This window comes from Anopheles merus, chromosome X (genome assembly GCF_017562075.2).
Source record: "Anopheles merus strain MAF chromosome X, AmerM5.1, whole genome shotgun sequence".
Lineage (NCBI taxonomy): Eukaryota > Metazoa > Arthropoda > Insecta > Diptera > Culicidae > Anopheles > Anopheles merus.
In genome coordinates this window covers 2008725-2023532 of record NC_054081.1, presented here as the reverse complement: position 1 = coordinate 2023532, position 14808 = coordinate 2008725, and the positions used below count along the sequence as shown (strand labels likewise).

The window sequence follows — 14808 nt, the reverse complement described above, 5'->3', positions numbered from 1 at the left end:
GATCGAATGAGCGAGATAATATAGGCGAAGCCAGCCAGCTTGCTGACCACGTAACGTCATCGGGGCCCGTGCCACACACGGACAAGGTGTTGGTGAAGATCGTTGGCGGCGTTTGCGGTTGTGTGCGGGCCGACCATTGTGTGGTCCATTATGATGCCCCTCTCCCGTTGTTTGCCTTGTCCGATTGCTATCTGCAGTGGCCAGAATTTTGACCAGATCTGTCCCCTTGCGCATACGCTGCTTTCGCCGTGGCAAGTACGGCGACATTTGTTCTCGCCCAGCCAGCTTCAGGCCCAATTGATTAAGGTCAAGGTGTGATGCGTTGGCGATGGTGAGGCGTGACGCTGACGCCGAACAGCATCTTCTGCCTTTTCCGTAGCGTTTTGATGGTCGGATTGACCCAATTTAACGGTGCTTTTAAAAATGCTAATGAGTATCGGAGCACAGGACTGGCCTGGTGGCAGGTGGATGCTGTCTGATGCCGCGCGCCACTCTTCTCTTCTGGCTACAGCAATTTTATTTTTGCATTATTCTCTGTATGATGGGTACGCTTCATCTGCTGCATGGTGGTGGAAAGCGTGGCGAGCACACGTGCCCCGCTCCCGTTCCGCTGTAATATTATCCGGAACACATCCGGGCGGGGTATACAGCGATGGGAGTGCCCAACCGATCGGAGATTTGATCGAATCCTATTGTATATTGTTGCGTTGCTGGATGGTAAAAACGCAACGGTTCGCGTGCTGCCTCTCTACCAAATGTTTCGTAACACCCCATGTGTGAATAGTGTCATTAGGTGAACGATGATGCTGACCGCTTATCTTTCTCTGCCGCAGACACCGTTTACGTTTTACTGCTTACCACTGCGACACATTACCGTATCTTTTGGGATAGGTTATATGTTTCTAAATTCTGCAGAAAAAAGTCCCAGAGCTAAGCTGTTGCGGAACTAGCAAGAATTTTAAATTTATAAAGAATTGATTTATAACATAGTAGATCACGTTTACACACGTTGTCGTAGGTAATGTTAGGGAAGGCATTAATCCGACGGCGCACAGGGGGTGTACAAAAGACACGTTTCAAATGACAAGAAGTCGCACATCTTGAAGGGTGCATATTTTTGAAGCAATCGATTCGACTTGTTTGGATGCGGTAATTGGAAAAGTGTCCTAAACGGCTTCTAAATACAGATCTTTGCAGTGAATATTGCGCTTGCTCTTGCGAGATGCATGCAACCATTGCTCCAGGGCGTAATAGCGAATCCCTTCCATTCTATGTCTCAACTCACTTGCCCCTTCCCTAGTGCCAACTAGTTATTCATTCTTTTGTGATCTAATTCACCCTTGAGGCAGTCGCCACGGCAGAGCGTGAGTGAGTTGAAACCTAAGTAATAGTGATAACAACACTCTTTGCGCAGCTTAAGTTAATATCACATTGAATAAATTATTTTAAAAATCCTACATGGTAGTAAGTGACAGCACAGAAGGGTTTGTGTGGTAGACCCTTGATGAATTATTAATTTTTAGATAAAAAGGTGTTTTACTTTTTTAAATAAAAATTCAAAGACAGCTTCGTACTTGTTGCCAATATGATCAAGACCAAATTTGTTATTGTTTTACTTCCTTCTAATACAAGCAAATGGAACGCTATTAAATTAGCTTCGTATTCTATGGTTCTGGTTTCTTTTATTTGAATGACCAATTTAAAGAACCAGTGAGATCAAATGTTTCCTCAGTGCTCAAACCTCTTTACATTTCCTATGCAACACTCCTTGCTTTTTCTAGCATTATCTTTGTGGATACTCATGCATCAGACCATCTTTGTTAGTAATCGAATGTAATGTCTCAGATGTAGTCTAAAAGTTATTATCCATGTATAACTACTCCCTTAATCTGATTTTGATAATTTTCGATCTAAAAGGGGATCGTTATAAATGCTAAAATACGGTAATTGCTTTACATTAATCAGACCTCTCCGATTCTTGCAATCGAGTTGCCTCGACCACGAGCTTAACAATGCAAAGGGGTTTATATTAAAATTAAAGTACTTCGTATCCATCAGAAGGCTGGTGATGGTTTCCATTAAAATCCAGTACATTAAGTTAGTAGAGCTTTGCGCATAAAATCTTCTGCTTGTTCTGTCAATTCAAAATTCGATTCAAGCCAGTCGATTTCGACATCGAAATCCTAGCAGAAAATGGACCAAGAACGATAATTTTCACATATCAAAGTCAAATATTACACCCCTTGCATAGCACAAATTTGTATGAGTTTTAAATTAATTCCCTACCCAATCTGAGTTCCTGATCAAGTCTCTACTTGTTTGGTTTGAATATTTAGTGGGAAATAGTTTAAACTAATTGAAAACTAAGAGTTCCACGAGGTCCAAAGCCTCTATAAAACTTACAAACTACAAGATAACAAGATCAACAAATAATAATAAATAGAAGAACATGGCGTTTTAGATGTTTTTATTCTAAATATATATATTTTTGTTAATTTTATATATTGGAATATTTAACGATCTTTTCAGATGTTCCACCAACTTGTTGCTAGAATACACGCATCAATCAGTCCTTGTCAGCCCGAGATTTCATCTCTATCTCTGCAGGTAAAATATTCCTAATTTTAAGCTAATTTTTACCAATACTTTCGATGTGTTCTGGGTTTAGGGAATGGCTCAGTTTTGGGTGTAAATTAACTTGTGTAAATGTAGCGTAGTTGTTGTAGACATAATTTAAGCAATATTATTTTCAAATAAATGTGGCTTCTCAACAGATACCGCTCTTCTTAAATAATATCAAACTCATCTCTACACTCTACGACAGCACCGAGCGACGCCTTCGTGCGTGCCGTTTCCGAAACAATCGTAACCGCCTCATCACCTGCACGTGTGTCCCATTCTGTTTGCTGGTAAATATTGATAGTAGAAGAAGAAGTTTTTCTCTGTATCTGTTTCTCTCTATCTTTCTCTATCTCCCTAAATGGCAGCGCACTACCCGTCTGCTGTTCCGTTTGCTTCCAATTCCTAATTTATTGACCAGCAGGCAGGTAGTTACTAATTGTGATTGTGCCCCGCTCCCACCCCTTTTCCTCCGTTGTTGTTGCCCCTCGTTGGTTCGTTTGTTGCGTTGTTGCTGCTGTTTGTCTGGCCAGGTTTAACTTGTTTGCTTTGCTAATGGAATAAGGGCAGAGTGGGTAAACGATTCTGACATGTTTAATGTATTAAGCATCCATCCAGTAGAGCCGGCGGTCCCAGTGTTCCAGGGTCGTCTAATAAATGCATCACGCCCGCCATTGACGTTGATATCCTGTATCCCGAAATCGTTGCCAACCCGTTCGATCGATCTTGTGTGTGCTAACTTTGAGGTAAGCAAGGTAAGCAGTGGTAGGGTGGAGGGGAAATAAAAAAAAATCAGTCAAGATAAAACCGCTCCTTCCCGTAGCTGACGTACCGTTGCATCAACGTTGGTTGGGGCCCACGTCCCACGCTGACACGCTGACGTTGATGGTTGTATTAAATTTTCCACCACCGGCCAAATCAATCCGGGCGACATCTCTTCTAGGGCTCGCCGGATACATACCGGTCGAGAGATGGTTGAGTTAATGAGCATACAAAACCACACACACACACACACACAGCATACAACGCACAGTGCAATTGAGCGCGAGTACATGCGCGAATGGCCCTTGGGATGATCGGGGAGGTGGGCAGAAATCGGGAGACGACCTCCTCTTTCTCTAGCATTTCTGGTAGTGCAAAACGAAGACGCACAACACCACAACAACAACAACAATTCCCGTACACTTCCGCTAAATTGAATAATGCGACCAATCCATTTCGGCATCCTTCCTCAAGTGGTCGCCGTGGCGTCTTGATTGGATAATGGTATTCTTACTTTCGCGCGCGCACACGCTCTTGCGCTCTGCTCCTCCCCTAGGCACGTTAATAGGCGGAACGCGCGGAACCTTCTGCGGGCGCGCGAGCGCCTGGTACACGCGGCCATCAGCCTGTGCGTGACCGGTGGCAACTTTTAGTCGTTCGGTTGATCTTAAGACGAAAGGACGCCCAAAGGAAACCCCCCTCTGCGTGTGTACGTGTGTGCGTGTGTCAGTTTTATGGTGATTTTTGTTTGTTTGTTTGTTGTTGTCCTGATCCAAAAACGAACCACTTTGATTGGTGGCAGCCTCGAGAGTTCCGTTACGACCTCGGGTTGTAGTTTGGTTTGTGCAGGTAAGCAACGAACTTTAACTGTTTGCTCCTAGCAACTCCACACCCACGTGGGGCGAAGAAGGTTGGGCTTTTTGGGGATTGTTATGTAAATGTAAATGACGAACTGGCTCACTGGAATGGAATCGAGTGTCGCTACTATCAAAAAAAAAGGGGCTTGCGGAATGTCCCGTTCCGCTCAAAGATACGTATTGAAGGAGGTGTTGGCGGAGGTCGTCGTCTGGTCAGCGTCCGCGTCTTTGGTGGCGCGCGCCCGACAGCACGGCAGCCGCTGCAACTTCCGGCACCAGAAGCGGCGGGCGGTCGGGTCCATCACGACGAAGTACACGAACAGCACGAACCCCTGCACCGGCGCGGTCAGGCAGAACAGGTAGGCGAACAGCTTCTCCTCCGTGCCGGTGGTCAGCATGCCGAAGATCCACGGCAGCCCGAGCAGGAAGAACAGAAACACGGACAGTCGCAGCTGGGCTAGCGTCATCGCATGGTCCGCCGACTTGGTCAGGTTGCTCGGTATGGTGCAGATGTGGTACAGTACGATCACGAAGCTGACGAGGTTGACGAAGATGATGGCACCGATCGGCAGCAGCAACCCGTACCAGAGGGCCCGGCCGTGCGGGTAGCAGATGTCGGACAGGTTGTCCCGCTTCAGGTAGAGCGTGTAGTCGAGGCTGAGAAACAGGGCGACGATCAGCAGTGGGCCACCCCAGCAGCAAACCGTCGCCTTCAGGATGAAGTGTGCCGGCCGCAGCTGCCCCAGCACCTTCACGTAGCGCATGAACTGCAGGTAGGCGGTGATCAGCATCCACATGAACGTCACCAGTATGATGTAGTGGAAGATCCCCCCGAGCAGTGCGCACTCGATCTGGCTGATCCGGTTCTGGTCGATGTCCGGGCCCTCGAGAAAGATGATAATCATCTCGATCGCGATCGCGCAGGACAGCTGGAGCAGTATCTTGCTGCTCGCCTTCACCCGCCAGCTCGGGAAGAGGGCGGCCGTCGCGAAGATGCCCATCACGCCCAGCAGCGACATCGAGCAGCCGATCGCGGTGATGATGTCCAGCGCGAGCGTACCCTGGTCGGCGATCAGCTTCTGCGACACGCCCACCGTCTCCACCATCTGGATGTCCTTGGTGAGGCGGGAGAAGGAGGTAAGGTGGAAGCAGCCGCACAGCGACACGCCGCTGTCGGACGCGTTCAGCAGCCGGCACTCGTCGTACGACCAGTGGCCAAATTCGGTCGCATTGTCCGCCTCGAACGACCAGTAGCCGCAGCGGCTGGGGAGGTCCCGGGCCATCTCCCGCGTGTAGATCGGTATCTCGTCTGGCATGCGCGAACCGTACCCGGGCAGGCTGACGCTGATGATTTTCGAGTTCGGCCGGGCGATCGTACCGTTTTTCGTCTCCCGAAAGGCGTGATCGTTGTAGTAGATGGTGATGATGACGCGGAGAGGAGGGGGCGCAGGCGATACTGGCGGGTCGGGGAGTTCGACCGGGCTGGGCAGTGTTGTTGTGCTTTCGTCTGGGGCGTCCGGGTCTTGCTCTTCGTCGTCCGGAGTTCGGAAGGCGGTGTTCAGCTCATCTAGGCCCTCGATTACGTGTTGTGGAATGAACGAACCTATTTCCAGATCACTTTCGGCGAGCAGATCTTCCAGGGATTGATTCATGTAGAGGTATCTGAGCGTACAAGGACAAGAAATAGAAGGGTTTAAATACAGATGCCAGAGCATCTATTTCTGTTGAGGCAAAAGACTCGGACAAGGTGTCCAACAACTCTATAATCACAAAAACAAACAAAGTTCTCTTTCTCAAACTTACCGCAGCGTATATCCGCTAAAGTCTTCCTCGCTCTCACTGCTCTCTGCAGCATCCGAAAGGTCCTCTAGGCTTAGGTTTCTTGCCCGAAATAGAGCCAACCCGGTCACGTTCGCGACCGTCGGATCTGCTATCAACACAATCAACCGTGCGGTACGAAACAGCACCGTCCCGTCGTGCCGCTGTACGTGCCGCTGTACTGCACCGCCCCGATCTCGACAATCGTACTGATCGCCCTCCAGCATCATCGCGCGCGTATCGTTCGCGACCGCCAGCCGGTTAACGATGGTTTCGGTCGCGTCCAGCAAAATGTTGGTAGTGTTCAGTGCCCGCTGCGATCGCACCACTGTCGTCTCGTTCAGGTACATTACCCGGCTCAGGATGGTGCTGACGTTGCAGAAGTAGGCACGGCGCTCCTCGTCCGGGGATCCCGTTTCCGACTGTTCGAGCACTGGCGGCACGTTCTCGAGTGTCTTGGATAGATAGAACAGATCGGCTGGAATGACCTGCTCGGGGACGGCCAGTATCTCACCGGCCCTGGTCAGCACCTCGCCGAGCACGCTATGGTTCAGCGAGGTGACGCTGTACTGGTAGAGAGCGCTGGTCGTAGGCCGATGCTGCCCGGTGCACAGCTCACTGCCCGGATTCCAGTCCCAGGCACAGCCGTACAGATAGTCGCCCAGGCAGCGGCGCGTCACCGGCAGACCGCTCTGCTCGATCAGGCAGAGATTTCGGGGTGCAACCGACTCGCCAAGCCGAGCAGGCCACCAGACATTCTTGCCCGGAGTTAGGTGAAGGCTTTCGGGCAGACAGTACTCCGTGCTGTTTACACCGAGAAAGCGAAAGCGTTCGCTATTGAGTGTTTCGAGTGTTGCCGTTAGGCTCTTGTATGTCTGGTAGTGGTCCAGGTATTGGGCGGGCAATTCTGCAAGCAGACAATTTGGAACTCGTTTGAGCATTAACTCTAATTGAACAGCGATTCTTGGCAATCTTGCCGAAAAAACACTACTTGTAGCCCAACTTGCCTAACAATACTGTATCTATTGTAGCTCAGTGACTGTGTAATGGATAATAAAGCCTGAAGATGACACTTCCAAATAAGATTGTTGGACCTGATTGCGAACTGATAGGTCACCCTGTTATTAGCTTTTCAATTATTTTCGTTTTGTGTTCTTTGCAGGCGTCGACACCCGTTTGACGGAGGAGTGCAAAAGCAAAGTGAAAAGTTAAAGCTCAGCCCACACCAACCCCGCCCCAAAGATGGGACGGCACCCTCTGTCCCTAGTGATGGTGGTCCTAGCGATCATGCTGCTACCGTACGGCTACACCTGGAAGGAGTACCGGATACGGCGCAGCATCGATCTGTCCGCCGCGAATCCACTGATCTCCGACACGAAGCTGCCGACCGATCTGGTCCCGTCCGGGTACAGCCTCCATCTGCACCCGGTGCTGGACCGGTCGATCTTCTCCGGACGCGTCAACATTACGCTGCTGTGCGCGAAGGCCACCAATCAGATCAACCTGCACGCCCACCACGACCTGACCGTGGACGAGCTCGAGCTGGAGGTGGTGCGGATCGGTGGAGCCGAGGGCGGCACCAAGGTGCCAATAAGGCGCGTCGACCGCGTGCCGAAGAAGCCGCTGCTCGTGATCTACTTCCACGATGCGCTGACCGCCGGGGCGGCGTACGAGGTGCGGCTCCGTTTTGTCGGCAACATCTGGGAGAACGTGGAGGGCATCTTCGAGGGCAAGTACAAGCAGCAGCAGCAGCAATCGACGGGTCCATCGGAGCCAGCGGGCACGGAATCGGAAGGTGTGACCGAGCCCGAGGAACATTCGTTCATCGGCACGTACTTCCGGCCGCACCATGCGCGGCGCGTGTTTCCCTGCTTCGATGAACCGTCGTACAAGGTGCCGTTCAACGTGAGCATTGTGCGACCCCGCACCCATCACGTCCTGTTCAATACCGCGCTGGAGCGAACGGTCGACACTGGCGATGGCAAGCACGTGATCGATGTGTTCAAGCAGACCGCGCCGATGTCTACCTTTACGTTCGGGTTTCTGGTGTCGGACCTGCAGCAGGTGACGCCGTCCCTGTCGGACGAGAAGGAGGACGAACGGTTGAAGCCGACGATTCGTGTCTGGGCACGCCGCGACTTCCAGAAGAATGTGGCCGACGTGCAGCAGCGGGTAAAGCTGGCGCTGCGCAAGCTGCAGGAGTACTGGGGTGTGCCGTTGCCGCTGGAAAAGCTGGACGTGGTGGCGCTGCCCGGGTTCTCGTACGTCAAACCGGCGGACAACTGGGGCTTGATCGTGTTCAAGTAGGTGGTCAGCAACAATGTGCCATTGCAGCAAGTCATTCATTTGTCTATTGGTTGGGGTCGTTTGCAGGGAAAGTGAGCTGATGAGAGGATACTACAACCTGGCCCAGGAGCTCGTCTACCAGTGGCTCGGCTCGTGGATTACTCCGGTAGGAGAGCGCGTAGAGCGCTGTAGCATCCTTTCCTGCGATTAAGTAACACGTTTCACCCTCTTCCCAACAGCACTGGTGGAGCGATGCGCACGTGAACAAGGCGATCGCCGGCTTCCTGTCCGCCGACACCGCCATCAAAATCGACGGCGGCGACGAGTTCGAGGGCAAGTACCCGATGACCATCCTGTACTCGATCTACTACGAGTTCAGCAAGCGCTACCCGCACTCGCGCATCACCGCGATGAAGCAGGAGACGACGTGCAGCAAAACCGAGCTGGTGCTGCGCATGCTCAACTACACGCTCGGCGAGGCGACGTTCCGGCGCGGCCTGCAGCGCTTCATCCAGCACCGCGAGTACAAAACGTTCTACGGCGAGGACGTGTGGGAGGCGCTCACCAAGCAGGCCCACCTCGACCAGCGGCTGTGCGAATCGGTCACCGTGAACGACGTGGTCAACTCGTGGATCACCAAGGACCGCATCCCGATGGTGCGCGTGGTGCGATCGTACGCGAACCGTACCGCGACCGTGACGCAGCGGCTGTACCTGCGCGAGCGGCCGCACGACGTGCCGGAACAGGACAAGATGCTCTGGTGGATACCGCTGGTGGTGGTGCGGCAGGATCGGCTCAGCTTCGGCAACGTCAGCACGATCCGGTGGATGAAGCAGGTGCGCGAGGTAACGCTGGACGAGCTGCCCGGACCGGACGAGTTCATCATCGTCAACCCGGAGGAGATTGGCCCGTTCCCGGTGAACTACGACGAGCGGAACTGGAACCTGCTCGCGACCTTCCTGCAGAAGGAGGAAAGCCGCACCCTGATTCCGGTGTACACACGGTAAGGGATACATGCCTGTGCATGTGTTTAGCGCAGTGTTGGGTTTCACGAATCTTTTGTTGAGATTCATTGATATGAATCTTCAGTGATGAGTGATTCGAATTTCGAGTCGATTTTTCAAAGATTCATGAATCATTAAAGTTTCGCAAATCTCCCATCAAAGACTCATGAATCTTCAAAGATTCATGAATCTCTGAATATCTCTGAGAGTATCTAAGGATTCATGAATCTTTAGAGATGTATGTAGATTTCCAAAATATTGAATTTGCCCATTCCCACCCAACAACATGCCCGTACGCAAACACCTCCGTGTCTGGATATTGGTCCAACACTTCCCAGAGCGAAGCTGCTGCACGACGCCTGGAACCTGGCGTACGCGGGCGATCTTAGCTTCGGCACGGCCTTCAACATGACGCTCTTCATGAAGTACGAGCGCAACCATCTGGTGTGGAATCCCGTCTTCACGCTGATCGACCATATCGGCCGGCACATCGACATGTCGGCGGTGCACAAAAAGTTCGAGATGTACGTCCGCACGCTGCTGACGCCACTGTACGAGGAGCTGGTCGGCAACCAGCAGGAGAGCGAGGAGATGTGGAAGGCGAACCTTCGCTCGCTGGCGAAGAACTTCCTGTGCCGCGCCGGGTACAAGCCGTGCATCGAGGAGGCGCAGCGCGCGTTCAAGAAGTGGATGGACAGCCCGGACCCGGACGCGGGCAATCCGTAAGTGTGGAGGTACCCAACAATTGGCGTGGTGCTAGCGCTCACGCGCAACAATGTGATCTCGTTTCAGCGTGGCGAATCAGTTCATCTGCCCGGTGTTCAAGTGGGGCACGCGCGAGGAGTGGGAGTTTGGGCTGCAGCGCGTCATCAACTTCCCGGAGTCGCGCGTCAAGAGCGAGCGCACGTACCTGCTGAAGACGCTGGCCGGCTGCCCGAGCCAACCGTTCAAGATCGACCGGCTGCTGAACATCATGGTGCTGGAGGACAACGGCAACTTTACCGACAACGATATTAGCCTGATCTTCAAGATGCTGTCCGGCGGGTCGAGCGGCTACTCGACGCTCTTCAACTTCCTGAAGAACAACTGGGATGCAATCAAGCTGCGGTAAGTGTTCTTTGGAAATGCGATTGATTTTGGACTGAAACTCGTAAGTGTACTCTTTGGAATTGAGAGGATTAGATTCGTTCCGAACGATCAAATATCGATGACTTCACGATGACATTTCTGCGGCTTTTGCCGAACTGCATCTAACTATTACATCCAAAGCTACACCTCCAAACTTGGACAACTATTAACCTTTTAACGAATGTTTTGAAATCAGAAGTGCAGAATTATTCTATTCTGATGACTTGACTCTGCTATGATGGAGAAAATGAACTCTACAGGACATATTTCCATACATATGAACATAAGAAGTTCATGAAGTCAACGTACGACACGAATTTTGAGAATTCAGTCGAATCCAGATTGAGAATTTCCGCTCCAGTGACTCATTCGCCATTCTAAAAACGAGTTGTTTTCCAAATCATTGGTATGATTGGTATTGGTTTGCACATCAAGCTTATGGCACAAACTATCGCTCCTCATCACCAACAAGAGCTCCAAAAAACCATAGCACAGCACTCACGCACACCCTTTCCCACTGCGCGCACTACTTGCAGCTTCAAGGACCGCGAGTCGCTGTGGGACAATATGATCAACTCGGCGACCGGCCTGTTCACCACGCAGGAAGGGTACGACATGGTGTCGCAGCTGTACGTGCAGCACCAGGGCGAGTTCGGCACCGCGGAGCACATCATCGAGAAGTCGCTGAAGAACATCAAGGAGGAGACGAAGTGGAGCGATGAGAATCTGCCGGTCATCGAGCAGTGGCTCGACCACTTCCTCGCCAGCAACGGCGTGGCGGACCAGAAGTTTCTCGGCTAGCCACCGCGTAACCGGGTAGGAATGAAGCGGTTGGATGTTGGACAGGCCAAAAGCAGATAGTACCGGGTCTGCGGGCGATAGATGCACACGCATCTCACAGGGAAAGGAACCGCGAGAGAGAGATATATAGAGAGAGCATTGTCAAACGGTAGCTATTTGTTTTTTGCTTCAACTTCTTCCGTTTTTTTGTTGTTGTATCCTGCTCTAGAGAGAGAGATAGCGTAGCGCCTATAGTTAAGTATCTGCTGTCCGTGTCAAGCCGGTAGATCGCTTCAAGGTTTGGACGGAAGGGATTCTAGACCTACCCCACCCTAACACACAGCAGAGGAGACGGCTGGTCAAAGGGAAAATACGAATAAAAAGACCGTCTTACCAATTTCGTTGCGTTCCGGCTCGGGTAGCTTGTCCGCCTTGTCCCACTTCCTCGCACACTTGGTCGCGATGTGCACCAGCAGCCGTACGGTGTACCAGTCGCTGTTAGCCGAAATCCAAAAGTCCTCCAGCCGCTTCACGTGCATCGCCTTGATGGCGGCAAACGCGTGCTTCGTCTCTGGCAGCCGTTTGCGCCGCTCCTTCAGGTAGTCCTCCACCAGGCCGCCGTAGTCCTTCAGGCGCCACGCGTCCGGCGGTTCGGCGACGACCCTGCTGCCGGACCGCTCGAGCAGCAGCTCGACCGTGGCGGCGAAGTAGTGCCTGCAGCTTGCTTTCCGCCGTGCCAGCACGGTGTCGGTTTTGAGAAGCGCAAAGTTCGGCACGAGATGCGCCTCGCACCAGTACGGGCGGGGCGGACCGTCGTCGCCCGTCAGCTTCACCTCGTACATCGTCCGGTTCGCGTGGTCGTCGCTGGGGGTCTGCCCACGCCACCGCAGCTTCTTCACCCTCGGCCGGACCAGCTGCTCGTCGTTCGCGTTGGCGAAGCAGACGAACCCGCTGGCGGCCGGATCCTCCCGCCAGTACCACCGGTCCCCGTACACGGTCAGCAGCAGCTTGTGGTGCGCCCGGTCAAAGTACAGGTACATGCCCGGGGCAGCGCCCGCTGCTGCTGGGACCAGACTGTCCCGGTCGATCTGCAACCGCTGGTGGGAGGCGCACTCGAGCCCGCTCGGTTCGGCCGACACGATCGGTACGAGGGCGGCCCCACCGTCCCGCTTGTGCGCGTGGTGCGTCGTGCCCGGCCGCTGGTCGGCGTAGATCACGTTCGCGCTGTTGTTGCACTCCCGCGAGGCGTACAGCAGCTCGAACAGCAGCTGCCGCTTGCGGTTGCTGTCGATGGTGAAGCTTTCGCTCGGGCCGGGCGGCCTGCTGCCGCTCCTGCGTATGTTGAAGCAGTAGCGCTGGTGGCTGGCGTACCGCGTGGTGTACTCCTGCGTGCCGCAGTGCAGCCGCAGCATGGTCGCCTCCCGGTACAGGCACAGCCGGGGCAGCACGGTGGAGCAGTTCCGGTAGGCGAGCAGGGCGGTGCGCCGCTCGGTAAGGCGCACCGTCGCACAGTCCGGATCGGCCGCCGTGTAGCTCGACACGGCCAGTCCGCTCGGCAGCTCTAGCGGCGCGTTCCACTGCGTCCCTGGCAGGCGCCGAACGAGCCCACCGTACCGCAGCAGCCGGCGGGCGGAGATCCAACACTCGGTCAGGTTCATGCGCACCAGCAACTGCCGTACCTCGGCCTGCTCGATCGCATCGAGATCGTAGTAGTCGCTGCCGGTGCCGGACGACACACACCCATCCTGCCAGGGCCGGGGTGCGATGACGCCCACGCACAGCGCCCGGGTGGAATGTGGGTCCGCCCGGAGGGACAGAAACCCGGGCGGACACCGGCAGTCCGGCGGAATCTTGGACGGGTCCAGCACGTGCAGCCGGTTGAGCGGTGCCTCCTCGCATCGGTTCACCGTGAGAAAGGGCGCGGCTAGGGCTGGCAGGACGGCGGTGTCTGCGGTTGATGGTGGAATGGTTGGAACGGTGTCGGCGGCCATCACGCCGGCCACGACGGCTGCCAGTAGCACCAATGCACCCATCGCCCAACTCACACTGGACGGGCTGTACAATACAAAAAAAAAACCCCGTCGCAACGTGACGCTGGGCTTCCGTTTGGCACCGGTTCGGTTCTGTCGCGGCTTATCTTAATGCGCCAAGAGATGCACTATTCACGTTGCACAATGTGCACACAACCACACACACACACGCGCGCGCACGCTACGCAAGGTTAGAATCCGCAACGCTTCCGCTCGGTTCGGCGGCTTGCCAGCGAATGAGCCGCGGAATGCGCGAAGACGTCACGCGCATTCGGGTCGCGTTAGTTTTTTGCGACACGTCTGTGCGATACACCACACCATAGCTTTCCTTTTCATCGGGTGGTGGGGGGAGGGAAGAAGGCGGTTAACACGAAAAAAAAAGAAGTAAATTACAACCGAGCAGGTGGAACCAACCCCCCAAAAAAAAAAGGGAAGGAAATAACCTTGGAACTATTGCACTGCTAAATACATCCGGGCTGGCGGGCAAGGCAACCGCTCCTCGTGCGAGGGTGTAAGACCTAGACAAACTGTTTAATAAGCCCTTCCAACCCCCCTCCCCCTCTTTGAACCTCCAGTTTGCTCAGATACTTCCAGTGTCAACAGCGTGTACGGCGTTACATGTTGATACTGCCACCGCCGGGTCCCGCGCAGTGTTTACCATGACCATTAGTGGGAAAAGGGTTTTGTACTGACCGACCTTGCTATTGGGCGAGCTAGAAACTGCACAGGACAGGGGGGTGGGGGGGGAGGAGTCATTTTTGGCAGGTTTTTATAAATTCTGCTACAATTAGGCATCGTCTGGGGAATTTAGTTTTGTTTTATTGGTTGCGGCAAACGCAAACGAACAATCTTTGACAAAATGTTTGATTAATCATCACTTTTTCTGTTCAAAAAAGGTGCACTTTAACCGTTTTTACCGATTTCCGAACCGATTCTACAATTGGAAAAACACAACAACCATGCGCAAGTTGATTCTCATAAGAAATTAACTTTATGTGATGGGAACTGGACTCTATAGCATACTTATTGGTTAATTCCAAAAGGAATTTGCAATGAGCCTGTCGAATATCAGTTATAGATAGCGCCTAGTGCTATTGTGTGGCTAAAGAAGACCTTTAGAGAAGACCAGCAAACCTACGGAGCCTGTGTTTGGTTCCAAAATAATAGGAAGAATAAGGAACAGCTTTAAAACGTGACTTTAACACATTCTTTGCACACATTGCTGTATCATCACGTTCTACAGAAGCTGCATCACTCAAGAGCTTTGTTCTCGCCTGGCGCTCTGGCAGCCTGGTTACTCATCTCCGTCTGACCAAATGAGAATCGATCAACAATTGCAAAACGGTTCGAAATCACACTGACTCTGCTCTGTATCGGGAATCTGAGGAATCATTGAAGCTCTTCTTAACCCCTTGGCACACGTGGCGTGAACCCCTGAGACGCAACAGTCTCCGAGTGTATGTTAGGGGACGACAGCAAAATATATAATTTCGGTAAATAATTAGACGAACAAGTGTGGTTTTG

At 52.8% G+C, this 14808-nt stretch overlaps 2 protein-coding genes across 2 annotated transcripts; one reads left to right on the top strand and one right to left on the bottom strand.

Annotated features, from left to right (window-relative positions):
• Nucleotides 1-4132: 4132 nt before the first annotated feature.
• On the bottom strand, nucleotides 4133-13601 carry LOC121591893. The gene is made up of 3 exons (XM_041912992.1): nucleotides 11649-13601; nucleotides 6042-6963; nucleotides 4133-5900 (listed from the first exon to the last, which is right to left on the bottom strand). Exons 1-3 carry the CDS (start codon nucleotides 13285-13287, stop codon nucleotides 4406-4408), a joined length of 4056 nt encoding a protein of 1351 aa, XP_041768926.1. The 5' UTR covers nucleotides 13288-13601; the 3' UTR covers nucleotides 4133-4405.
• Nucleotides 4141-11651, top strand: LOC121592045 (aminopeptidase N). The gene is made up of 7 exons (XM_041913328.1): nucleotides 4141-4230; nucleotides 7219-8359; nucleotides 8430-8508; nucleotides 8582-9345; nucleotides 9685-10068; nucleotides 10139-10453; nucleotides 11011-11651. The coding sequence occupies exons 2-7, from the start codon at nucleotides 7299-7301 to the stop codon at nucleotides 11273-11275; spliced, it is 2868 nt and encodes a 955-aa protein (XP_041769262.1). The 5' UTR covers nucleotides 4141-4230; nucleotides 7219-7298; the 3' UTR covers nucleotides 11276-11651.
• Nucleotides 13602-14808: the final 1207 nt, after the last annotated feature.

Excerpts from the sequence above, each read along its gene's own strand:
- LOC121591893 (XM_041912992.1), bottom strand. The coding sequence starts at position 13,287 with ATGGGTGCATTGGTGCTACTGGCAGCCGTCGTGGCCGGCGTGATGGCC. Across the intron at positions 6,964-11,648 it reads GCCGGAACGCAACGAAATTG|AATTGCCCGCCCAATACCTG; the intron begins GTAAGACGGTCT and ends GTCTGCTTGCAG. Across the intron at positions 5,901-6,041 it reads TTTAGCGGATATACGCTGCG|ATACCTCTACATGAATCAAT; the intron begins GTAAGTTTGAGA and ends TTGTACGCTCAG.
- LOC121592045 (XM_041913328.1), top strand. The coding sequence starts at position 7,299 with ATGGGACGGCACCCTCTGTCCCTAGTGATGGTGGTCCTAGCGATCATG. Across the intron at positions 8,360-8,429 it reads TGGGGCTTGATCGTGTTCAA|GGAAAGTGAGCTGATGAGAG; the intron begins GTAGGTGGTCAG and ends GGTCGTTTGCAG. Across the intron at positions 10,069-10,138 it reads GACCCGGACGCGGGCAATCC|CGTGGCGAATCAGTTCATCT; the intron begins GTAAGTGTGGAG and ends ATCTCGTTTCAG.